At 38.9% G+C, this 26,919-nt stretch overlaps 1 protein-coding gene across 1 annotated transcript; it reads right to left on the bottom strand.

The window, feature by feature from the left end:
- Positions 1–476: 476 nt before the first annotated feature.
- Positions 477–12,862, bottom strand: LOC114567139 (hexokinase-2-like). Its single transcript, XM_028596088.1, has 9 exons — positions 12,851–12,862; positions 11,322–11,464; positions 10,924–11,043; positions 10,633–10,734; positions 9,570–9,669; positions 5,058–5,241; positions 3,106–3,261; positions 2,114–2,347; positions 477–1,077 (listed from the first exon to the last, which is right to left on the bottom strand). Exons 2-9 carry the CDS (start codon positions 11,442–11,444, stop codon positions 942–944), a joined length of 1,155 nt encoding a protein of 384 aa, XP_028451889.1. The 5' UTR covers positions 11,445–11,464; positions 12,851–12,862; the 3' UTR covers positions 477–941.
- Between the last annotated feature and the right edge of the window lie 14,057 nt (positions 12,863–26,919).

Genomic DNA, 26,919 nt, shown 5'->3' with positions numbered 1-26,919 from the left:
CAGTCAATGGAATGCTAACCGTTGAGTGCTTGTTAGCATCAAAATGGCGCCATAGGTTGTTCGAGTAAGGGTTAGAAGAGGGAGAGAATACCATGGCAGTATTGAATAATTGGAGCCCAGATGCAATTTTGTAATTTTCTAAATTTCTCATCCTCTGAATAAAAACAGAAAATTGGAAAAACAGGTTAAAGATCCAATTTTTTAATTTGTCAAGGCGGGAAAAAAATGAAAAATTTGATATGTGAACCCATTTTTCTGTTTTTCTAAATGTCCGTTTGTGCTTAGAAAATTGAACTGATAAGCGTTACACGGACCATACTGCGCCACCTTTCGCGTTTTCTCTGTCACATGATAAACTCACAGGTGCTGCTAACACTGCTAATGGGTACCGTAGCTTCCCTGCCTCGGCAAGTTTGAAGAAGGAAACGTGGAGGACCACACGTATTCAAAATCCAAATTTCAGGAACAGGAGTCTTCTTCTTCTTCGCCCAGAAAAAGAAAAAGGAGATTGAAAAAGAGCAAGAGACCGACTTTTTGAAGCGTGAAGGCTAAGAAATCAAAGTACTTCATTACATTTATGCAAAAATAATTGTAAATGTAAAAATCCAAGTATAGTTTAGATTTGTTCAGTATAGTTTAGGTATGAAGGCTATGTGAAAATGACCAATGACACTTTCAACCAATGAGCGTTGCCCAAATGTTGACTTTTTGAAAAACCGCACCGTAGAGGTCTAAAACTCCACAGGGAACCTTTAATGTTTAAATGCCAATCAAGTTGAGTTTGTAACAGTACATTTTTTTTATTTTATTTATGAGTAGGAGGTAGTCTTGGTGGTATATCTTTTAGCTCTAGCTTATTATTTATTCATGTTTTAAACGTAACTTTTATTCTATGACTTAACTTATTATGCTATTAGTTATGTTGGAGTGGAGTCAGGAATTCACTGGCGAGCCAGCCGCTGAACCACGGCCGCCGCCATGGCAGCGCCCTTCCCGCTGGCGTCGTCCGTGTCGAAGAAGGTGATGTCACACATCGGGGCGAGCTCGACCACCTTCTCCTGGAGCCTACTGCTGAGCCTACGGGAGGAGGGAGGAGAAGAGAAGAGGGAGTCAACGGGAAGACGAGAGAAAAATATTGAGTGCAGAAAGAGAAATAAAGTATATTGCGCAGGTCAATATCATGAGAACATGTTTTAAATACAACATCTACTGCAGAAATGTGTCCTCAAACTCATGAAAGGAAATAAAACTGAAGGAAAGAAGTTTAAACAATGCTTCATGGTTTGGACATTTTTTGTAACTGAGTGGAGAGTGAAGGTTGTATGCAGACACATTTGGCTGAAAGCCTTTTTTTTGATCTATATTTTTTAATTGAAAGGTAGGCCTAATTTCCTAAAAAGATGCAAACTAAAAAATGTAATGAAAATGTAAATGTAGGGTTACATCACGTCGCCTGGAATTTCTCGCTGAACCTCCGGGAGGAGGGAGGAGAAGAGGGAGGGCAGGTGAGAGAGTGAACGGGAAAGACGAAAATATTCAGCACAGAAAGAGAAGGAAACGAAATGTAGTGACAGACCATAATCAACATAACCAGACGTCATTTCTCGCTAAATATCAGATCATTTTCTCTACTTCAAGATTGCACACCACTCGGATTTGCCACTTTGCGCTGCGCTCAAAGTTCAAATTATTTCAACTTTGACATAATTGCTGCTGATCTTTCGAAAGCGCAACCAATGAGATAACAGCATGTCGTTACCTAGCAACGGGTAATAGCTTCCTCGCCACCCTTGATGACGTTTACCTCATGCTGCGCTCTGCTCTGTGCCCTACCTAGCGGTGCGCAGAGAGCAAATTGCTAATCGTGTGTAGGCGGCTTAAAGCACTTTATAACTTTCTTTTGAAAAGTGCTGTATCAATAAAGATTATTATTATTATTACCAATTTTAATGAATGATAAATAGGGGGGTTTAAGTAAAGTGTTACCCATAAAGTGCAACCAAATAAATTTCAACTCTTAACTTTTTAAAGATGCACTTTTACATACAGACTTTAAAGAAAAATCTTGACAAAATGTCGTTCTCACTGCATCTGTATTTTCCTCAGTGCTTACTTGGGGTGTCTTCTGTAGACTGTCCCGTCCACCCCCACGGTGGTGTTCAGATGGCTCAGCCCGCGGTTGGTACGGATACGGTTAACGATGGTTGCCAGGGCAGCGGCACAGAGATCGGCGGCGCGAGAGGAGATGGTTTCGCAGACCAGACGTACGACGGCGCAGTCGACCAGTTCCCTTTCCAATCCCAACTCGGTCAGAATCCTCCGGGTGTTTACCAGACCGTCGTCCTGCCTGAACCAGACACACAGACAGGAAGTAAAGACATACAGGGGGTTGGTGTTCAGGCTTGATCTCTGTTGTAGATATAATCATCTGAAATAAAGGCCTCCAGGGCAGATAAAGGGATCTCAAGAATCTGTGCCTAAAAATCTTATTAGAATCAATATCGGACAGTGTCTCTTCTTTGATTAAGGGCAGATAAAGGGATCTATAGCCAGCCATGCTAGAGAGGCTCTACATTGTGTTAAAACATGTTGGATTCTGTTTTTGCCTACACATGAAAAATCTTATTAGAATGGGGAGGGCGATAAAGGGATCTCAAGAATGCCTAAAAACTAGTAAACTAGTACAGTGTCTGTGCAAAATGTGCCTGTTTGGAAAGGGCCGACTGCTTGGCCTGTGGTAATGCTGCTTCAAGCTTTCTCCAGTGCCCTTGTACCCCAAAATTACTTAGAGAAGGACCCCAAAGCTCTTAATATGCAACCCCACTGTAAAGCCTACTCCTGACTTACTGTATAATATATACTATCCAATGCTGTCCAAACTGCAGCAAATTACACACACACACACACACACACACACACACACACACACACACACACACACACACACACACCCCTATTTATTACAGACAAAAGTTGAAAACAAATGAGTTTCCCTTTAACGATCATTTCTCAGTGCCAGATCAGAAAGTTTACAACTCAAGACCACCGTTTGGAACCAAAAGACAAGGTGAACGATTGATTTCTAAAGCGTCATCGGACACTCACTCCTCAATCTCAGAGATGAACTTGGTCTCAAATGTAAACGGGGTCCGCAGCGCCTGCCATGTCCGTCCCCTAAACAGCAGGTTGTCCTCCGCCAGCCTCACCAGCAGCAGCCGAACGATTTCTCCCAAATACATGCCGCTGATCATCTTCTCAAAGCTACAGGAGAAAATAAAATAAATACATTTAATAAAATAAAAGTAAGAACTGTGTTTCTGTGTTGTTTATTTGTCATCCGTAACCCTTGCATTGTCTTCCATTCAACCATGCACTTGTCGTCGTGGAAATCAACACTTTTTCTCACGTTTGTCTCTTTTGGCGCTTTTTTTTTTTTTTTTTTTTCGCTTTTTTTGACATTTAGCTTAATCTTTTCACCACCATGTATAAACACCACTAACACTAACTTATAACTAGTTTTCTACTTATTTTTGGAAGTCATATTCAATTATACCTATTTTTTTGTTAAAAAAAAACAGAAATTATGAATTATTTAGACAAATATTAAAGGAAGGAAGGGAATATGTTACCGTTCAGTCGGGAATACTGTTTCGAAACAAATTTTTGTTTCAAATGCTAAGAAATTGAATAAAACACCCACAATTCAATGAAAGTAGAGATCCAATCATTTTTTGTCCTTGCAAAGCGCATTGTATGGAATCAGCTGTGTTATTTTTGGGTAATTAAAATTAGGTAGTTAACAGGAAACTCTGATTTCTGATATAGAAATTTTGATAACGGGTCAAATTTTACCCGAAGACAACACAAGGGTTAAAAAAAGAAGAACCTTGGGTTAGGGTCCCAAATACATGCCGCTGATCATCTTCTCAAAGCTACAGGAGAAAATAAATACATTTTATTTATTTATTGTGGGTGTGCAAAGGCCGTCTGTTAAAAAAAGAAGAACCTTATCTTTTCCAAGAAATCTGTAAAAATTGAAATTGATAAGCATTAGTGACACTATTTTTAAAGTCAGTGTGTGAAGAATAACCACTATGGGTATTCAGGTGTTGGTGTACCAGGGCTGTAGTACTCGAGATGCTTTTCTGTTGTCTTGGACTCGTTGGTATTTGGACTCGGACTTGCCAAATATTCTAGTTGTTCGACCATTGGACTTGCCAAATATTTTAGTTGTCTTGTCGAGTCTAGCACTATATGCTTTTTTTGGAAAGTAACTTCCTCCTTCAAAACAAAACCATTAATGACGCAAGCTTGTTCAGAAAACAGGTATTAGTTGAATTTAAAACTCCATCTAGAACGGGCATTGTTGTTCTCCTGGTATACGCCTGGCTGCGTCATGTACCTTAATCATCAGGCTTCAATCATTTTCATTTTGGCCACAGACACAATGTCAACAAGCACTTTGTACTATGGATTCTTCAGGACAAGTAAAAACTTCAAGAATGAGAACATGCCAGTTTTTTAGTGACACCTGTGTTGCTTTGTTATTTGTTATTTTTTTTATCGGTAGTCCAGAAGGTTCTTGCTACACCAGAATAAAAAGAAAAGAACATCTAAAATGTGAAGTTGCACTTCAGCTATATGTGACTTGAGGTAAATGGTTATACTTTAAGTAAATAATATGGCCTAATTTAATACTTTCTTTCTCCTTCTTGACTGTCTCTCATTTGGACTCGGTATTGACTTGGACTCAACTAGTCCTGGTCGTGGACTCGACAAAGGTGGACTTGACTACAGCCCTGTTGCCTACACATGACATGTCTGAAACCAACAAGTCAGCTCTGAACTGACGTGTTGCTCCGAAAATATTTGTTGTTTTTAATTGATTATTTAGTCAACAAGATGTTTTCCAAAAGTCAAAAATGTGGAGAAAAGCAGCCAATCCTCACACGTGAGAAGCTGGAAGCAGACAATATTTGTCATCTACTGTATGTAATTATTAAAGTTGTTTGTAATTTTGCACTGAAGACATTTTCCTAATGATCCGTCCTACGTACATATGGACGCTGGGGTTGATAGACGTCTCGTCCACCTTCACGTCAAACTCCGTCTGGATGTCTTTCAGGGAGCCGTCGTCTCCGAAGCCCCCCCACTCCGTGTTGATGCACATCCGCCCTTCCTCACCCTCCACACGCCTCACGTTCCTCATCTCCTCCATGTAGCAGGCGTTGGTTCCCGTCCCTAAAGGAGAAGAGAAGCGTGAAGGGGAGATTGTAGTAGTGTGAAATAATAATAACAGTGGAATTCTGCAACATGTTGGTTATTCTTAGTCTCGTTCATTTTTTAGGAATGTATCCGTTTGAAAAGGGGTGAGAAGTAGTGATGTCAGTTAAACGCGTTATTAACGGCGTTAACACAAACCCATTTTAACGGCGTCAATTTTATTATCGTGAGATTAACGTTCTTTTTGGCCCATCAAACTTTGTAGTTTTTTTTACATGCTGTTGCAACAACTAGTAACGGTAGGAAAACTACAACACCACACCGGATCTAGCTAGACCAGAAACAAGACAACAGGCACGCCACACACACTTGTTTGGGCTCGCGAGCCGGCCAAAGAGTAGCAGGCTAACGTTACGCTTTGAGTGGATGGCGAGCGCGAGCGCGAGACGCCAAAATGGACGCCAATAAGATTCTGAATGGAAAGTTTACTTTTAAAAAGTTACCAAATGGTTCCACTGACAAGACCAAAGTGATGTGTGTGTTTTGTTGTTGTGAACTGAGCACGTCCAGTCTGACTTCAGACAGAAGAACATGGATACCACAACTAAGAACAAACTTAATGCAGCCATAGTAAAATGGGTCCAAGTGAGAATGTTAGTGTGAAATTGAACACTACAGTACAGCTGATCCACTTTTCCATGTTGATAAGAACACGAAAATGAGAAAAAAATAAAAGAAATAATGGGACAAAAAGAAATCAAGGGACATTTAAAATAGAAAAAAATGTGCGATTAATTGCGAGTTAACTATGACATTAATGCGATTCAATATTTTAATTGTTTGACAGCACTAGTGACAACTAGTGAGAATTTTCGGACTGAAAATCTAGCCCCACAGCGCTCCTCTTCCTCTCTGCCATTCTTCTGCTCCGTCTCTGTCCTGCTTGTGTGTGTGCACTGCTGGCCGCCACCGACGGGCCGGGCTGTTTGCCTGCCTGCCTGGCGCCGCTGAGTCACGTGACGGTACAACATCAAATCACAAGAGGGGGAAGGAGGAGCAAAGGGTGCCTGCTCCGCGCTGGGACAGGAGCGGCACTGACACAGACAGCCAGGTCGCCTCTCTGATGGAACGTACTGGAGAGAAACTAAAACTAAAGTATCGATCAGATTACCCTGGTATTGATCAATATCAGTACCAACGTTGGTATGGATTTTATCGATATTTGGATCGATCCGCCCACCACTAGTGGCAAACCGAGTGTTTCGCTCTTTAGTTTTAAATCCACAGGCAGCCAAACTGTGGAAGCCCCTAAACATAAAGCGAATATCACGTTTTCCCAGCGTTGTGGTTATGTCGTGACAATACAGAGATACAGCTTCAGTTTCATCCACATCCATGACACGTATCTATGCCATTTAACCCCCGAAGGTCCGGGGCTTATGGGAAATGGAGTTTGTTAAAGGCCACTTAAAAAAGTATTTGATAAACAACGATATTAGATCTACCCTCCTTATCTAAACATAAGAAGCGTGCCACACGACATACTGTTGAGAATAATTGATAATGCTGATATTATTCCTATTAACTTAAGTCATTTTTAAAAAGGCGCTGGTCACACAATTTTTACGCCAATGATCCTTGCCTTTTACCAGTGATGGGAATAACAGCGTTATAAATAACGGCGATACTAACGGAGTTACTTTTTTCAGTAACGAAACAGTACTCTTCCCATCTTAATAAGGCAGTTGCGGCCAAAAAATGCCGCAAGTTAATATATTTGAAGCTGTTTTTTTCATCAGACTAGATCTCTGAGTCTGAGCAGAGAGGCAAAGACTGAGTAAAAAAAACACACACCGGCTTGACGGACACATACCGCACAAGTATAAAGATCAGACCACTTACCTTATTTTTACTACAAAGAGTGTATGTATTTGTTATTTATTTTTGGTATAGTGCTTAACAAGCATACTTTAATTTTGCCCAGTTGTGGCTGTTGAGGTGTTGTGTTATTTGTATCAATCCACTATATAAACATAACATTGGAGGCTATTCTCACTTTGTCCCACAGCAACATTAAAATAGTTTAAATGTGTGTACATTGTTTCTGTTAATAATGTATTGTATAAAGTGTCCATTTCATTATAATATTCAGATTTATCATAAATAATTGAACATGCACGTGTATTTTAAGTTCCGTTAAAGAGGGGTAGGTGAAAGTGGGGTCACATTCTAGCATTTAAAAATGTACTTGAAAGTAACGCAATAGTTACTTTCTGAAGTAAGTAGTTACTTTCAGAATTTGTAACTGAGTAACTAATTCATGCGCGGAGTTTGCACTGCCCCCCCTGGTATAGCTGAAACGGGTGATTGCATTGTTTCAAAAATGAGTGGAATAATTACTTCTGACATAACCAGATATTTTATAAATACTTTAAAAACACAAAACAACTAAATGGGGATAGGTAATACATCTGATTTCATATACTGCTTTAGTAAAAATAATATTTTTTTCAGGGCTCTGCCTCTCACCTGAGACCATTGTCGACGCATATGCAGGACGCAAAAAACAATAATTTGTTGCACTAGTCGGGACATCTTACCGTGCCAACGTTGGTTGCCTAAATGCCATGTATATAAATTTGCTGTCAGCTTACTAATTGAATGCGCGTTTTGTGTAGATTTGGACTTTGATACGTTTTATTCTACTTTGTTTAAACGGCGAAGTTCACCTCGTTCACCTGTTTGGAGCGGACTGGTGAATGTGACGCGCGTATAGGCCTTGCTGGATACACCGGGACTCTGATTGTGAATCTACTGATCGCTGTGGATTACTTGTTTTCATGTCATTGGATTACGGCAAAATACTGATCTTTTTTCTTAACGTGTCTTAACGTTTTATGGTGCGATTGCGCTTGGTTTCTGCGTTTGGAGAGGCATCTCAACAGACTGGAGGTCCAACACTGATTGTTCACTGTTAACCTAGCTACATGTTAGTTGAATTTAAGTGTCGGGGCATTCTGCCACCGTCTGTCTATTGTGCTCCAACACAGCCGTGCCCACGGGCGTCAGTTTGGTTTGAAATGTGCTGGGGACAGAGACGCATTCGGAGGTACATTTCCAGAAGTGCTGGGTACAATGACGCATACGTTTTTTTCTCTTTTGCGCAGGTCAGGTTTAATGTACGTAAACAATGACAAATGATTACCAAATTTCTCTCTAATATTGCTCCTCATAACCATGGAAAACTGTCAAAAAATAGAACCCAAAGTCCAATTATTATGGACGTTATCTGACATTTAGCGTTTCTGCTTCACATTTTCAGCAGGGCAGCGGAGCAGCTGTTGGTTGACTCCCAACGGTTCTCATGGGCTTTATAAGTCCTAACATGAAAAAGCTTAACGTGGTTTAATATACCTAAACAACGATCAATCATTACGACATTTCTGGTTAGATTTTATGACAGTTTTCAGTGGTTATGAGGAGCAATATGAGAGACATTTGGTAATCATTGTTTAGGTACAAGCTTTTTCCTCGCCATAGCCTGTCAAGTTCTTTTGACAGGCATAAGTGTTCATTTCAAGATATGGCCATGATACATTTGGTGATCGTTGTTGAGGTACATTAAACCACGTTAAGCTTTTTCACGTTAAGCAGAACAGGCAGCGTTGTGACAGAGAAGCGTGCAGCCTGCGCAGCAGCAGAGCGCCTGTGTCTGTGCCTGCCCTGTGGGGACGGAGATTGTTGTGGATGCTTTGCATCTGTCGCTCAAGAATTATATGCGTTATGGACTTCTTTTTTTAACTAAATTGAGCTCGAGGTTTTAAATTGTTACAATGTAAATTCAAATCTGCTTAAAAAAATAAACATATGTTTATTTAGCATGTTTGTTTTGTCCATATGTGATCGTGCTGTGTTCCCCAGGTCTCAGTTGCTACAATGAGTTTTTTGTTGCCCCCCCTGGCTCGAATGTGAAACTCCGCCTATGTTACTTTTTGGAAGAAGTAACTAATATCTATAACTAATTACTTTTTAAAAGTAACTTGCCCAACACTGCCTTTTACAAAAACACTTTTCCAGTTTGTTAGTGCTGTCTATAACGATGAGTTCGGAGCCCATTAATGGGTTTCAGTTTAGTTTTAATTGAACTTTTCAGGTCTGGGTAGAATTTCCATATGTGAAGATACATATGTTCGGCCATTCTGCATTACAGGTACTTTTACTTAAAGTATATTTTGATGCAAATACTTTTGTACTTTAAGTAAGTACGATTTTAAATGCAGGACTTGTACTTGCAACGGAGTATCTAAAGACATCTTGAAGGTGTACTTATTCAAATAAATCTTTACCTATGATCATGCCGATCTCGCAGCTCGGGTTGTTGTAGCCGCAGCTCATCATCGCGCCCACTGTGTCGTTCACTATGACAACTGGGCCTATATTATAGTTCTGCAGAGAGAGAGAGAGAGAGAGAGAGAGAGAGAGAGAGAGAGAGAGAGAGAGACAGAGAGAGATAGAGAGACAGGTATGTTTATGTTCTTTCTTATAATCTGTATACCAAATAACCTGCCTACACACACATTGTGCTCCATCTGTCTCTCACAGAGTGTCACAATGCTTTTAATCAGAAACAAGACAACAAACAACAACAATCAGCTTCAATACATCCAGAGATATCACGGAAAAAAACATGCAAAAAGATAAATAACCACTTTACAGCATAAAGCAATGACTTATAATTGCATTCTGGGAAACAAACCGGTACCGCCGATGTTTCCTTCCTCTTTCTTTGTGTTGGCGTTCTAACCTCCGGTGGATTTGTGAGGACTATGGTTAACTGCTCCTCAGATCTCTGCAGGGTGAATCCAGACAGCTAGCTAGACTATCTGTCCAATCTGAGTTTTCTCTCGCACAACTATTTTACAGCAGCTCCGTGAGGAGTTTAGCACCGCCCATGGCGATTCTGATTGGTTTAAAGAAATGCCAATAAACCAGAGCACATTTTTCTTCCATCCCAGAATGCTGTGTGGAGTAGCCAGACCCTCCACCGCTCTGCAGCGTGGGGATGGTCTGGCAAGGCGAGTCTACTCTGGGTTAAACCACCTCAGTAGCTAACAGTAACTATACTGAGAAGTAAAAAGTAGAATATTTCCCTCTGAAGTGTAGTGGAAGTACAGTACTTGAGTAAATGTACTTTCTTACATTCCACCACTGGTTTACAATGATAGAAAACATTTGAGAAGCTGGAACCAGACGACGTTTAGTGTGAAAAATGACGATTAATCGATTATCAAAATAGCTGCCAATTCATTTTCTGATTTACTGATTTATCATTGCAGCTCTTAACATGACTTCACATTTCACTCTTGTGTCCATCATATTGCTTTAGGTCTTATTTCTTTTTTCTATCACCATATTTCTTGTCCTTTGAATGGCCTCTCTCAGTAACGTCACCACATCTTTGCCCTCCACTCTGGAGCAGTTGAAGCCTTTGGTCCAGCGGATCAGGATGCTCTGTGTAGAGAGAACATTTAATATACAATACACAACATTTTTTAAAGAATAAGCTGATTTTATTTGATCATGCGAAAACATTTTCCTAATCTTATCCTAAATCGTACTTTTTTCTGGAAGGTTTGGTTGACCCTAACCAAGATTAAAATGTGTAGTCTGTGTGTGTGTGTGTGTGTGTGCGAGAGACACCTGGTCTATTTGGTTTTGTTCGCAGGGGAAGGAGAAGGCGAAGCCCAGAGGAAGAGTTTCTCCCTGCAGATCCTGAGGGACGGGGAAATCACCGAGACGGGCGGCGATGTGGTCGAACAACTGGACAGACAGACAGACAGACAAACATTTTCATGCTTCAACTTGCACACTCAAGCTGCAAGTTATACTAAAGAATGGGACTCACTTAAATTCCCCTTACTCTATCAGGTAATCTAAACAAAAATACTACAAAAACACCCCGATTGTACAGCGGCGTTAGAAAACGGAGTTTCTTCCATCACAAATGATCTTTGTTCAGACACACAAACTCGGCAACAGCCAAGTTAACATTTTGGAATAGTGACAGCTGATTTGACTTTTTGGTCTGTATGACTCGCCCGTTCTCCAGTTCCTTGCTTAATTTCCGTCGTGATGGGAGTGCTCTCAGCGTTCAGCACTTCCAGATTCCCGTCCACCACACGGACGCGAAGGATTCGCAAGTTTGTTCCACCGAGATCCATCGCCAGGAAGTCGCCTTGCTCTGCCGGGAGGAAGGAAGCGGATTGGCTGATCAAGGGGTGTAGGTGCACATTAGTCTCGCATTGCCCTCCTCCACACTGCTGCGGAGGAAGGTCTGGCTATTTCCGGGATGGGAGAAAAACATGCTCTTTGTGTTTATTCCTCAGGATTATTATTTTGTTTTTGTTTTTTTTACACAGGGTTAATATTTTTCTTCATTTGTAAAACTACTTTGAAAACAGAGTGCACAATTTAAAGGTTTAAAAACTTCGGGTTTTTCAACGTGGACCCTATTTTCCTATGTCCTTATTACTGATGGGAACAACAATCTTTCGACATTGGTCCAGTATAAAGCGAGATGGCTACAGTGGGCAGCTGCCAAACAAGCTTGAATGTAAATTATAGGACAATTGCGCCCCTTCAATTTATGTCCAAGTGCTGTTGTTGCCGCTGACAGTCTAATTTCCGTACAACATTTCAGAGAGAGACCTTTTTGAAACAGCCCAGAAATGACCATCACCAAACCCACCACACTAAAAGTACTGTTTAGGATCTTACTCTTTAACAGAAAGGTCTCTCTCTGTAGGAAAATAGGGTCCAGGTTGAAAAGAAAGTGTAAGTGTAAACTTAGCAACAAAGCTTACGATTTTTTATCACTCTGTGAAATCAGGTTTATGGCTACTGCACAAAGTCATTTGTGTTAGGTAAAAAAATGCACGTAAGTTTTAATACTCAAAATAGACAATTTTGAGAACAGAACTCAAAGAACTGCCTTTTTGTCAATGCAAATCATTTCAACATACAACTGTATTTTCCTACACACACAAAAAGGAACCGCTGGCTGCAATACATTTGGATTGAGTTAACTTCAACAAATCATGTTAGATTTAGATACTCGGGTACCAGGGACATGATGAAATTGCCTTAAAGTTGAAGAATACCTTTACATAATACTAGCTTTAAGCAATCAAGTTAAGTTACAGTCCAAAATCAGGTATCCTGACCATGATGAAATTACTTAACATTACACAATAAATTCGTATAGCAGTTAGTCTAACATCTGGTATCCTGAACATGATGAAATTACTTAACATTACACAATAAATTCATGCTACTGTAACGGAAAAATTATATGTTAAATTAACACAATTTTAATAGACAGTTTAATGTGAATAAAATATGTCAGTTAGCCACATTCTGATCATGTGGGACCGATGTACACATTACAATCAAGTAAATTATTTTTTATTATTATTATAAAAAAATGTCAGTGTTTGAGTTCCACTGGGGCGTGATTGCGGTCCAATTCTAAATGAATGGGACTCTATGGAGCTAGACGGCTAAATTTGTTAAAAGAATAGCAAACCAAACCTCTTTCTAGCAAGTGTATTGACAGGGAGAGTCTAACCTGTCAGCTCTGTTGTCGATGCCTCGAGGGAACAACAAAGGAAGCGACTCAGAGCTCGCCGTAAAGCAGTATCTCCGGCCGTATGTGTGTATGATGTCATTGACATTTTAAAAGGCTTTTTAGAAATAAAAAAGAAACTTTAAAAAAAATCTAACACCCAGCTGTGTGTATTTTCTTAGCCTCCCCTTTCAGATGCAACATTCAAATTACTAGACAAAAACTTATATCCTGAGAAAAGTGGGTTTTGAGGGGTATAGCTCCAGAGTTCCATTCATTCTGCACCTGCCTGTGAGCGCCCCCTATATGGAGAGTGGAAGTTCTCCCCTTATTAGACATTCTCTGATGATAATCAAATAATAATATGAACCTACCCGTCCTGTCTGGTGTGGCCCTGATGAACGTGGGCAGCATCTTGACGGTCGCATCGTAGGGAGGGTCTCTCTCCAAACCTAGAAGCATATCCTTGTAAAGCCGGGCAGAAACCTTCTTCAGCTTCTCTATAGACAGCTGGAATGGCTTCAGGTACTGCTGCACCTGCAGACACACAAAAAATATCATGGACAAAATGGACTTTTCTGACATAAATGCAAGGGGTAGGTTTATAGTAGGTTTAGTTTAAAAAAAAATGTTGGGGGGGGGGGGGGCACATTATAACAGAGGGGTCTGGGGGTCCTCCCTCATGAAATCTTGAGCATCAAACACTTCTTTTCATGCGTCATGGCACTTTTTCATGCATACATTTATGGTGCAAATGTCTTTATTTATGTAAAGGAAATTATTATTGTCCTCCGCTGTTCAAAACTTTCTGCATATTCAAAACATCACACGTGTTTCCGGATGTTTTTTTTTTTTTTTTAAAGAATTATGTACATCTCAGAGAATTTAGACTAATGTTAATGTCCCCGAGAGGCTATTTGTTGTACAATACAGGCATATTGACACATAATCCACACAACATTGAACCAGACTTCTACAGCACTATTTATCTAACATGTAACACATACATCAATAAATAGAATACAGTTATAAAAAAAAAAAAATGAAAAAAAAGATTGTTTCACTTCCCCAAAAGGCCTAATGTCATAAATAAATGAAACTACTGCACAGTACTTCACATATATTCCTCCTCCAGTCATACCCCTTCCCCACATGTTATTTGATTGGGTTATTGCCATGGGAATGAATGAGTTTGTTGCTCGGTCGGTTCTGACGTTATAGGATATCTATGTCAACGACCAGAATGGAGCAGCTTGAACTCCACTGAAACACCTTCCTGATGTCACATATTTATGCAGGTAAACAATGACCAACTGAGCACTTGAATGTTCAAAGGAAACCACATTCTGACTCTTTTGTGCCACTAAATGTCACGTTTGTTTCTGTTGAAGGTGTTTCAGACTACCTCTTTATGTATTGAACATTTTCTTTTTTGTAACTTTAGTTTAATGTCCGTCTAATGTCTCAACCCTGTCTCAAGTGTAAATCAAATCCATACAAACATTTCACGGGCTCACTTGAAGTGTGAAAAGTGAAGTTGTTTGTAGCCGTGCTACCTGAGAGGCTACAGAACCGATCCGCTGGTCCACAACTGGGGTCTGAAATATCTCAACAACTACTGGATGGACTGCCATTAAACTTTCAATAACATTCATGTTTTCATGTTTTCCATCAGATAAATCCAACTGACTTTGGTGATCCTCTGATCTCTTCTCTAGCCCCACCTGCAGGTCAAAACATTTTACAGTTTATGACCTAAAGCTAATGACTGAATCCAGCCTTGTGTGTACTTAAATGCCAACACAACATGCCAAATATTAGCTTGCTGACCTGAAGTGTTAGCCAGGCTTACATGAACCATGCTAATGTTAGCATTTAAATTAAATTAAATTGTCATCATGCTAATGTTAAATGTTAAACATCAGCATGCTACACTAAAATGTGTTACAAACCTCATAATATTGGAAGTGTGCGATGCTAACTGTACACATGTTCATATGCTAGCTTGTCCGTGCTGATTTTAGCATTTTAGCTAACGTTTAGCTGATGCAAATATTACAAGCTATGTGATTCTACCCTGATTCAGGACCTCTGAATCCCAACTGATTGATTGGTGGACAAACAACCAGCCAATCAGAGCGCTGTATGTCACCTTCTTGTGTCAGAGCCAGAAAAATGGATACAAAAATTACAATAATTTTGAGCATTTTCATTATCAATTCATCTACAGATTATCTTCTCGATTAATCAGTTTTTGTCTTTAAAATGTCAAAAAGAAATAGTAAACATTGTAATTTCCTACCAAGAGTCCAAAGATATTAATTTAACAATCATATCATGACAAAGAAGAGCAGAAGAATCTCACATTTCAGAAGCTGGGACCTGGGAAAGTGTCACATTTTTGGGATTAATTGATTATCTAAGTAGTTGCCAAATCATTTTCCAACTGATGTATTAGTTGACGTATTGTTTCAGCTCTTTATGTTTGAGATGGATGCAGCTGTGCAGCTTGAAATTATTCCTTCAGTCAACATCGGACGGAATAATTAAGTGAACACAAAATGGCAATACAATTTGATTCATAATTTAGCTCAAATGTGGCTTTCTAACATGCACACATCAGATCTTAAGGCACCTTAACATTTAGCATGTTAACAAACCAGCATTAATGTTCAGGTCAAAGCACAGCTGAGACTCTGAGATGTCCTTAATTGGCCACCGTACAGAGGATAAACCCTTTTTATTTACATTACAGTATGACCACCCTCAGGACAAACATGACTCTTTTTTTTTTAGAGCTAAGAATAAAGTTGTCTCTCCACTTTTCAGTTATAGGTTCTGGTCTGCTAGGAGAAATGTCTTTTGTTCAATGCACTTCTCAATTGGATCAGAGAAAATAAAAAATCTCCAGATTTGATGCATTCGACTGTTAGCATTTGTTAGCATATTAAATGGGAATCAAACCCACCTGCTGTGAGATCTCACGTCACCTGTTCTCACTACGACTCCAGCATGCAGGATGCTGAAGCAAGTGCAATGAAGCAATACTGAAGCCTCAGAATTTCCCTTTAAGATCATAAACCGCCTGGTGAGGGTCAGAGTTTGAAAGTGAATGTAAGCGGTTTGTGTAATGATCACATTTGCACCCAAGCAACTCAAAAATGTTGTCACTGTACTGTAAAATAATTCTTTTTTCATTTAGAATAGTTCAGTTGAGTGTTTTTTTCTTAACTGTGGACCATTTTTATCAATCAAAATATTTCCTGTAAAGTTGACAGAAATATCATTTGCTTTGTTCTTTTTTTGTATTTGACTGCTCAATGCTCAGAGTATCGGCCATGATTACTGTATTAGCACTTTAGAGTTACATTTCCTAGTTGTCAAACACTTCATTTCATGCGTGAAGGTACATTTTCATGCATACATTTATGGTGTGAATGTCTTTATTTATGTAAAGGAAATTATTATTCTCCTTTTATTATTATGTAAATCTATTGTTTATGTTTTCATTGTTCTATTTTTACCTCTTTTGAGGAGTTAGTTGTCTAACATTTTTATTGAGGCTACCTCTTCTAAGTATTCTTATTTTGTATTTGTTTACATTCTTATATTTAATATTTTTCTTAAATAACACAATGTACATACAATATATACTATGCTATATATCTTAATTGTGCAAACAAAGTAAACATGGCCCAATCCTGGAGAGAAAGACAAAGTAAGAACTAATAAACTCTGTATAAATAGCATTTTGAAACCAAAGATGTAAAGTGCTACAGCTAGTCGAACCAGGATTAAAACATTTCAGGACTGAAATGGCAAATAAAAGGGTAAATTACATGTTTTTCCTGCATAGAGGGATTTTTGGTGCAACCTAAAGAGGTTTTAGCCAGCAACAAATGAAAATCCCCAGCACCAAAATGATAAGAACTGAGAATAGAAATAGTGATTCAAATCCTCTCTGAATGTGTTTAAGAGCAATTGACCAAACAAGCGTTGAACAAGCAGAACATAAACTTGAATATGAGCGCTGATGAGTCAGGCTGTGTCAGCCTCTCCTGGAGATTTATTTAAATATTGTTCTTTTTTTAAGCAGTTTTTGTTAATTGGGGTTTTATTTACTCAAGCACAATATACACGTTGTTTATCAATTTGTCAGAAATAACAGGAAAATGCATTGATTTCTGTCAGATAAGGTAACAAAGACTTGTTTCCCATACGCGGACGGATCATGCTTACTGCCGTGCGTCATCCCCTCCCCCAAAGACCCATTCTGAGCCAGGAAAAACCCTAAATTAAAAATAATACAAAAAGAAGTAGTGAATGAGACAAAACTGATTTGACATCATTCATCCACAAGATGGCAGCGTTTCCGCAAAAACCTCCAATTGAAATAAACGCAGCAACAGCACTGATTTCCCAAAACTTGTTTTTTTCTCACTTTGAGTAACAAGACTTCAATCACAGGGACGGAAAGTGATGAATGACGATAAAATAAAGCTTTTACACAATCAAACTGACAGCCAGCTTTTAACGTGAATTAAGATACACTGCTGAAAGTTGTACTTTTTGTTTTTACTCAGTTCACGTGAAATAATGTCTCCATGTGTGGTTGTGTATAAAGATGATATACTGCCTGTCAATAGCTGTTGTGTCTGTATTCTAACTATAGTTTTTATTTGTAACCTTTGTAAGTCACTCTCTTCTCACGTTCACATGGGGCGACAGCTGGTAAGATGAATTTTACTTTGCACTATATTTCTTGAGAACATGTTTGATATTTGAAGACAGCTTTATTGATTTAGTTACTTTATGATAGACATAGTAGAATACTGACATTGTTAAGTTCTAATTTCTATTTGTTTCTTCCCAGATTCTCCAACCCATGTGTGTCTGTTCTGTTATGTTATCCATTATCATTTGCTTGAAAAAATCTTCATTGAATTGACTGCACTTCTCTGTGGCTCACTTATGCATTCTGACTGATGCCCCAGGACAATGGCAATCAACATCTAAAACTGAACCCTCCTTGACAAAAAGTACTTTGTGTCTTTTTTGAATTTAGCACATGTTGCCCAATTTAAAAACGCACACATCATATCAGACATCTTCTCAAACTGCTCTTCAATTACAGTTTTTACAGAATTTGTGATTTGGATTTTTCTTTCAGAGTTAACTGTCAGTCTTCAGCATTTGTGGATAAAATGGGGCCTTTTTTACAGTGATTTTCATACTGTGTGGGGAATACAGACTGGCTCATCTACACTGGTGGTTGGCAGAATTTAAACAAACAACAACAACAACAGCAGCTCCTCAGGTGACACGTACCATACGGAGTATGTCTGGAGGGATGCCATGCAGCTGCTACGATTTCCATTTTGGTCTTTTGGAAATCTGTGTGCTGTTCCTGGTGTTTGCCTCTGTGCTGTTTATCTGGACAGAAGATATTAAAGGGTCAGTTCACCCAAACCACCAAAAATCTAGTCTAATTCCATAAAGCCATGCAGATAGTCTCAGATCTCCACTACTGAGGCTTCTGCCACCAACCTAACATGCTCCTAATGAGGATACCATGCTGATGTTAAGTATAATGTTTTCCGTGTTCAACACGTTAGGATAGCGTGTTAGCATACTAACATTTAGTAATTAGCACTAAACACAAAGTATATTCGAGGCTGATGGGAATTAGTTTTTGCATGCATTTGGTCATAAACTGAAGGACAAATAAATATTTTCAGCTGATGGTGGCGCTAGAGACAAAGTGAAGAGGATCACCAAAGTCAAATAGATTCTTCATCTGGCGACCATGGATGCCTGTACGAAATATCATGGCAATCCAACCAATCGTTGAGATATTTCAGTCTGGTGTTGCATACTGCTAGCTTAGCTAAAAAACTCAACACGATGTATCTGTAAAGACACAGAGTCCCTGTTACGCCTGCTAATACAATGCAATTGTACCAAAAGTAAAATTCTTAAAACTGTCCACGGAAATGTCTCAAACACTCCTTCTGTCTCAAACACTCCTTCTGTCTTTCTTAATGTATCTTAATTAATCTTAAAGTTGAGTAGAGTATATAGTACTGCTTAGCTTGTAGCTTGTGTGGTTAGCTGCTAACGTTGAGCCAAAGAATTTCTAATGTAGGAAGTTCCCACTTATTTCCAGCTTCTGAACTGGTTGCAGTTCCACCAGAGATCCATATAGGGGGCGCTCACAGGCCAGTGCAGAATGAATGGGACTCTATGGAGCTATACCCCTCAACACCCACTTTTCTCAGGATATAATTTTTTGTCTAGTAATTTGAATATTGCATTCGAAACGGGAGGCAAAGAAAATACACACTGCTGGGTGATAGTTTTTTTTAAAGTCGCTTTTTTATTCTAAAAAGCCTTTTAAAATGTCAATGACGTCATACACATATACGGCCGGAGATACTGCTTTACGGCAAGCTCTGAGTCGCTTCCTTTTTTCTCTCGAGGCATCGACAACACAGCTTATAGGTTAGACTCTCTTTGTCATTACACATGCTAGAAAGAGGTTTGCTAATGTTTTAAAGACCACGCCGAAATATTCACTCTGACATTCTGGCTCTGCTTTGGATGCCGTCAAGCGGGGATCTCCGATCGTAATCACTTCACTGACCAATCAGCATTCATTAGCAGAATGCTAGCGTGTTATGGGCAACAACGACTCAACCTGTAAGAAATCAAAAAGACATAAGTACTCGTTCATTCAACTTTCGACCTATAACCCATGTTGAACTTGCAAAAACTACAATCAAATCTGAGGTTTCTCAACGACAATCAGGCGAAAGAGACACATTTAGCCGTCTAGCTCCATAGAGTCCCGTTCATTTTGCACTGTCCGCGATCACCCCCAGTGGAACTCTGGTGGAACTGCAACCAAATTTGGTACAATGGAGCTGGATAGGGAGTGGAACAGCTTTCCGTAGACCGACTTTGGTTGAGAACATAATAAATAGCTATCTGGAACGGTGTTGTTTTCTGTTTATGTTTAAGATAAACTGTTACCCACTTCTTTGAGTAACTGCTGGCAAAAGTTGTCTTTTTAAAAAATATATTTTGTTAGCATTCATTTAGCTAACAGTCAAACCTCATGGGAGTTGTAACTTAGCTGCCAAATGCTAGCCAACTGACCTGAGAGAAAGCAGGAACTGGGATTCAATGAATGAATAGCTTACTAATTAAGAGGCATTCAGAAGGTTAATAGTAGCTATCTACCTTTGATTTCACCTAAACGTTCAACTAAACACTCGTCACTTGGCTACTAAAACACTCAACTGTTTTGTGAGAGAGCGGAGCGTTGCATGCAGAGAGTGAATACAACTGCAGAGCAATCAAGTGTTTTTTTTTAAACATTTAAGTATGTAAACATGTTCTAGTAAAAATACAATTATGAACCTAAAACTTGGGATGCACCAAATCCAGATTTTTGGGGTTCTGCCGAATACCGAATCCACTGGTTAAGATTGACATAAAGAGCTGCAGTTCCATTAAGAGCTTTAAATCTCAAATTATTTTTTTCTAACGTGATGCTGACAAAATGTGTTTGTCATTTGTACATGGTCCCTAATAAATAAAACAAACTAACCGTTATTGGACCATTATTATGCAGGTAATTGTTAATGGAATATTTCAGGGTTTAAACCAATGCAAGCTAATTAATATCCTGGAAACTAAATAACAGTAACTATTATGCACAAAAGTAAAGAAATCTTTGAGAATTTTTTTGTCAAGATCACGTGGCTTTACTCTACAAAGTCATCAAACAGGAAGGTCAAGTGACAGACAAAAGGGGAATTAGTCCTTTTTCACTGTCACCTGCTCTTCATTGTCAGACCTGTCCAAACACACTGTCATAAATCTAACAAATGCAAACCAAAGTAAACTTTACACATAAGTAAATCTAACCAGTGTGCCGACACAGTAGGGCATGAAAAGAGAAAACATCAGATATACTTCAGCTGCTGTCTAATCTTTTCTTTCACATTTAAATCAGTTGAAATGTCATCTTTAAAATAACTTGTATCCCAAATCTAATTTGTAACCTGAAAAAAAGGGTAACTTTTTAATGTGACCCACTTTAAAAAAACAAATAACCATTTCCGGTTTAGCCAGGTAACACATCAGACCAGTTGGTTCATAAGCTGATAAAAATAAGCCAATAGCCTATTACTGTTAAAGTCACAACAATACAAGAGAAAATACATCTTACGGTTTCAAATCTGGGGTTCAGTGGCACTCTCGGGGTCCTTTTCAACGAAAGCAGAGGGTCTCAGAGAGAAATGGAGTAGATATGCTGTTCCAAATTTCAAGAAAAAAGGAAAAGGATAAAAATGTGATAAAAATTAGTGAAATTATATATATATATATATATATATATATATATATATATATATATATATATATATATACACACTACCGGTCTAAAGTTTTAGAACACCCCAATTTTTTTGTTTTTTATTTAAATTTTAGCAGTTCAAGTCCAATGAATAGCTTAAAATGGTACAAAAGATAAGTGGTGAACTGCCGGAGGTTAAAAACAAAGTAAGGTTACCCAAAACTGAAAAAAAATGTACATTTCAGTATTTTACAAAAAGGCCTTTTTCAAGGAACAAGAAATGGGTTAACAACGTAAAGCTGTTCTGCAGCAATGGAGGTTGATCAAGCTTTGAAAGTTGGTGCTACCAATTCCCACAGGTGTTCCAACTGGTCTGGATTACTTACAACCCCCTCTGTTTGTATAAAAGTATTGTTGGAACACACTGTGGTACCATACCCTCGTGAGCATTATATGAACAGTATTGTACTGCAGAAAGTAGTGGGTTGCCATAAAAATGGCGGGAAAAAGGCAATTAACAATGGAAGAGAGACAGACCATCATAACACTTAAGAATGTTGGTCTTTCCTACAGAGAAATTGCGAAGAAAGTCAAGGTGTCAGTGAGTAGAGTGTTCTTCACCATCAAAAGGCACTTAGAAACTGGGGGAAACTCTGACAGGAAGAGGTCTGGCAGACCCAAAGCCACAACAGAAGTTTCTGAGAGTCAACTCTCAGAAACTTGTCTTCTGATTCAGTTTTGGGGAACCTACTTTTTTTTTAACCTCAGGCAATTCACCACTTACCTTTGTACCATTTCAAGCTATTCATTGCACGTGAACTACTAAAATTTCAATAAAAAACTAGAAAAATTGGGGTGTTCTAAAACTTCAAGCAGGCATTCACAAGTGGTTTGTGGTTTTATGAGCTTTGGCTTTTATTTTCATTAGATATGTTGGGAACCGACCTGATCAACAACTTATTCTTATCTTATATTTAAACAGCACATCTAACATGTAATGCAAAAAAAGAAGATGAAGTCAAGTAACTCACCGTTGTTCTGCGCTGCTCAGACTGACAGGAGTCAACTGCCTTTATGAATGAGAAAAGAGTGAGATGTCAGTTTGTGTTTGTACCCTCTTTATCAGCTCTACCTCCTTCATCATAACTCCACCTCCTCAGAGAGGAAGCAATAGAAGAAGGTGGGGCACACAGCATCCAAAATTATAGGACATGCCATCCCATCTGTAGCCTCTATCCACGCCACGCGGACCAGCCATAAAGCGCAGAAAGTACTAGATTACCCTTCCCACCCTGCCAGGTCCCTCTTCCAACTACTGCCCTCTGGAAAGAGAGTTCAAAGTCTCAGAGGCAAAACATCCCGCCTCTGTAACAGTACTTAGTCGGCTTCTGTTCCAGGGTGAGTTCACCCCAAATTACATCCATCTGAAATTAGGAGTCATTGTCGCGGCTTCCAAATTCAGTTAGAGCAGCGAGTAACCGAATTTCCTTTTAAAACCTAGTAAGAGAGAGTAAGAGTAAATATTTATTCTAAAATGGGCCATTCTTCAGAATGAATAATTTTACTTCTGGTACATTAAGTATATACATGATCTAATAAGAAATACATAAAATAATTAGGCAAAACACATATAGGCTGTTCATCTACTTTATCACATGACATCTGACCACCTCATGTTTCATGTTGTAAGAACCAATTCTCCCCCTGTAAACATGACTGAGCCTCTGACATGGAAGATCAGTGTGAGAGAAGGGGACTTTCACGAGCATGTTTAAGGCTTAAAAGCATGGAATGACTACAAAATAAAAACCTCAGTAGACTAAACATTTCATTAAAACTTTTATATGTCAAAATCTAAACTTTGTCTAGCTGCTTTGTCTAGGAAGTGATTAGCAAACTCTAATGTATATGTATATTTAAAAAAATCACGCATGGAAATGTACATAAATAGAATTGTTGATAATCGGTTTAGAATCGAATCGTTGGCCGGACATCCGGCCGAAGTGAGACATCCGGAGGAATTTCCGGCGGCACCGGAGCAATCCCGGAAATGAAACGTCGTGGATATAGACTAATTCAACACAAACATGAGGGAGTCAAACACTTTTAGTACATTATTAGATGAAAACAGCAGGAAAAGGATATTTTTATTTACCAATTAAATCATTTAGGTCCAGTTTGGACAAATGTTTTCTAATTTAACGAGCCTTTTATGTATTTGTCTTCTTGTGTGTTTGTTCACTTTTAGAGAGGTCATTGATCTGTGGGATGAAGATGATGATGATGAAGAGGAAGGCAGCGTTTCAACATTAAGGATCAGTAACTCTCCCATCAGGTCCTTCACTCCGATTCGACTTCAAGAAACAGCATCGAGCCAAGACACTGCGCCAAAGACGAAGATGAGGACAACGTCCTGCAGACTGAAATCCTGGAACCAGAGCCTTAACTAAAGACCCCGTCAGGTTGGATGTGACATTACCGTTAGAAAAGACTCGTTCTGAAACACCTTCCTGATGTCACATATTTATGCAGGTAAACAGTGACCAACTGAGCACTTGAATGTTCAAAGGAAACCACATTCTGACTCTTTTGTGCCACTAAATGTTACGTTTGTTTCTGTTGAAGGTGTTTCAGACTACCTCTTTATGTATTGAACATTTTCTTTTTTGTAACTTTAGTTTAATGTCCGTCTAATGTCTCAACCTCCGTCTCCAATTGGATCAGAGAAAATAAAAAATCTCCAGATTTGATGCATTCGACTGTTAGCATTTGTTAGCATATTAAATGGGAATCAAACCCACCTGCTGTGAGATCTCACGTCACCTGTTCTCACTACGACTCCAGCATGCAGGATGCTGAAGCAAGTGCAATGAAGCAATACTGAAGCCTCAGAATTTCCCTTTAAGATCATAAACCGCCTGGTGAGGGTCAGAGCTTTGAAAGAGGACATAATGATCACATTTGCACCCAAGCAACTAAAAAATGTTGTCACTGTACTGTAAAAAAATTAAATAAAAAATAAAATTTAGAACAGTTGATTTTAGTGTTTTTTTCTTAACTGTGGACCATTTTTATCAATCAAAATAGTTCCTGCAAAGTTGATAGAAATATCATTTGCTTTTTGTTCTTTTTTTGTATTTGACTGCTCAATGCTCAGAGTATCGGCCATGCAGGGCCGGCGATTGCTATAGGCGACCTAGGCGACTGCCTAGGGTGTCGCCCTTAGGTCTACTTCCCATTAATAATAGAAGGAGAACGACAAGCGAAATAAAACGTGTTTATTAAACATGATCATAGGGCGCCCCTTCAGCCACACGTTTACTTGTCAACCTTTCATTATGCGACTTTTCCAGTCTACGGGTCAAACTGAAACACACGGAGCTCTGAAGCAGACCTGTGCGTCGCTTAGTGTCCTCTCTCTCTGGAGAAATAGAGACGAGCAGCGGCACAGACACGGAGCTGCTGCAAGCGCACCTTCCGTGGTCTGTGCAGCTTCCGTGTTTATAATGGACGCGCTCTGCTGTGGGCATGCTGCGGCAGATGTGTCCCTATTTCTGCATAGTATGGTGTTTCCACCTCCGATGTAGAGCAGCGTAGCCTACAGCCACTTCCCTAAACTGTCTCATTCAGAGACCAGCGTCTCAAACGGGGCTCTGAGTCTGTCAGGAGGTCTGACATCTACCGTCTCAGCAATCACGTAATGCACAGCAGACTATGGTGCAGGTGGATTATTTTCTGAAATATAGTGACTTTATTCTTGTAATGTCTATTGTATTATCACTTTATTTTTCTCACAATATCACAACTCCTCCAAACCTCAGAGAACACAGATGAGATATACTGTATTTTGAGTGTGCACAAAGTTTTGAACATGAGCAGAAATCTTGCTTTAACACATCTGAAATATTACAGTCCAGGGGTTTATTAATTCATTAAAATGAATTCATGTATCATTCAGGTGAATCATTTTAATATGCACATTTGAGGTGGTTACTTCCTCAACAAAAGAAGCAAAAGTGGGAAGAGTAAATGATGCCTAAGCTACATGTGTGCTGACTCAGATATATTTAGAAACATCGATCCAAAGGAGAATAAATAGATGAAAGAAATACAGAATGCCTGAGAGCATTACTGCAAAATATTCCATTATGTTTTAATATTTTCGGATTGTAATCTCTGTTTCCCTTTAGATAAACATATTTCAAGCATAAATTGATTCATTTTTTCAAAAATAAAAAGTGCATAAAAATTCACCAGAATGCAGGAAATGAAGTATTTAATGCTCAAAATTATGAAAAAAAAAAAAAAACACTGGCCTTTGGGTTGCCCGACCAGTTATGATTAGACCAAATGTTGGTGCCATCTAACCTCCATGGAAGCTAGAAACAAAAATGAACATACATTGCTACTCTATCGCTGACACAGCGCTGTGGAGATCTGGCAATGTGAGACTGGGGGAGGCACAAAACTCAAACTCGCCTAGGGCAACCAAAGGGCTAGAACCGGCCCTGCGGCCATGAATACTGTATTGGCACTTTAGAGTTACATTTCCTAGTTGTCCGACTTGATGAAGTAAAGTCACTGTAACGCACTAAACACACGTTGGTTCATTGATAGAAGGGATATGCAGGTGAACTATGTGTTTTTTTCTAATGTTGTCCTTCCCCTTTCACACAGATATATTGTTTTCCAATCCTTTGCGTTAGCGTGCGACTGACTGCGGTCTTTACTTTTTGGTTTCATTTCCTGTGAGACCTAGAAAAAGTGCAGCGTTGGTAAGATCTTCTCACGATGTTGGGTAGCACCAACCAAGCCGAAGTTTAGGAGGGAAAAACGGTTAGCTAGTTTAAGTTAAAATGAAGTAAAGTACTATCTTTATACTTTATGGCCAAAAGTACACAGAAACTTCAACGTGATTCTGACCCCATGGGCATTAATGTGCTGCCATAACAGCAGTGGTGGAGGAAGTATTCAGACCCTTTACTTAAAGAAGACGTCTAATACCACACTGTAAAAATACTCCATTACAAGTAGAAGTTCTGCATTGAAAATGTTACCTAAGTAAAAAATGTGTTATTATCATCAGTCCTGTGACTGTTATACCATATGTTACATTATATAGATTATTATGACTCATGCATTAATGTAAAAGCAGGATCAATCTGCTGATTATTTTCTCCATTAATTGATTGATTGACAGATTGGTTTTTAGAAATTCTGAAAAACAGTGACGCTTGGTTTCACATGTTTTTCAAGTGGATGAAAACGAGCATCCATTCACATTTTTTAATGTTCGCTTTGTGTTAAATTTGGATGAAAACTTGACTGTAGCTTTAAGATTGATCTACACTTGGACTAAAAAGCTATGGAGCCTTTTAAAAAGAAAATAACTAAAAGAAGTATAAAGTAAAACAAATAAAGATATAAAATCCATCATCGTCAGCTGATGAGTTGATGTTTCAATTTGTGCGCTTAAAGGGCTTCATGTTGGCTTAAAAACTGACCAAAAATTTTTGGATGAATCATATGATTTATTCCATGAAAAATGTCCTTCCTGGGACACAAGAATAGATTTAAAAATGATTTTTATGTCTACCTTTTTAGCATATAAATGTTTAGTCAAATTTTTAACACCATTAATATGATATATCTGGGTATTTATAATTAAATGGGCTCATCGTTTGATTTTGGTCACGCAATATTCCATGCC

Source organism: Perca flavescens, chromosome 13 (assembly GCF_004354835.1).
Source record: "Perca flavescens isolate YP-PL-M2 chromosome 13, PFLA_1.0, whole genome shotgun sequence".
Lineage (NCBI taxonomy): Eukaryota > Metazoa > Chordata > Actinopteri > Perciformes > Percidae > Perca > Perca flavescens.
Note: the sequence above shows the minus strand (reverse complement) of the source record. Positions and strands in the feature narration are given on the sequence as shown.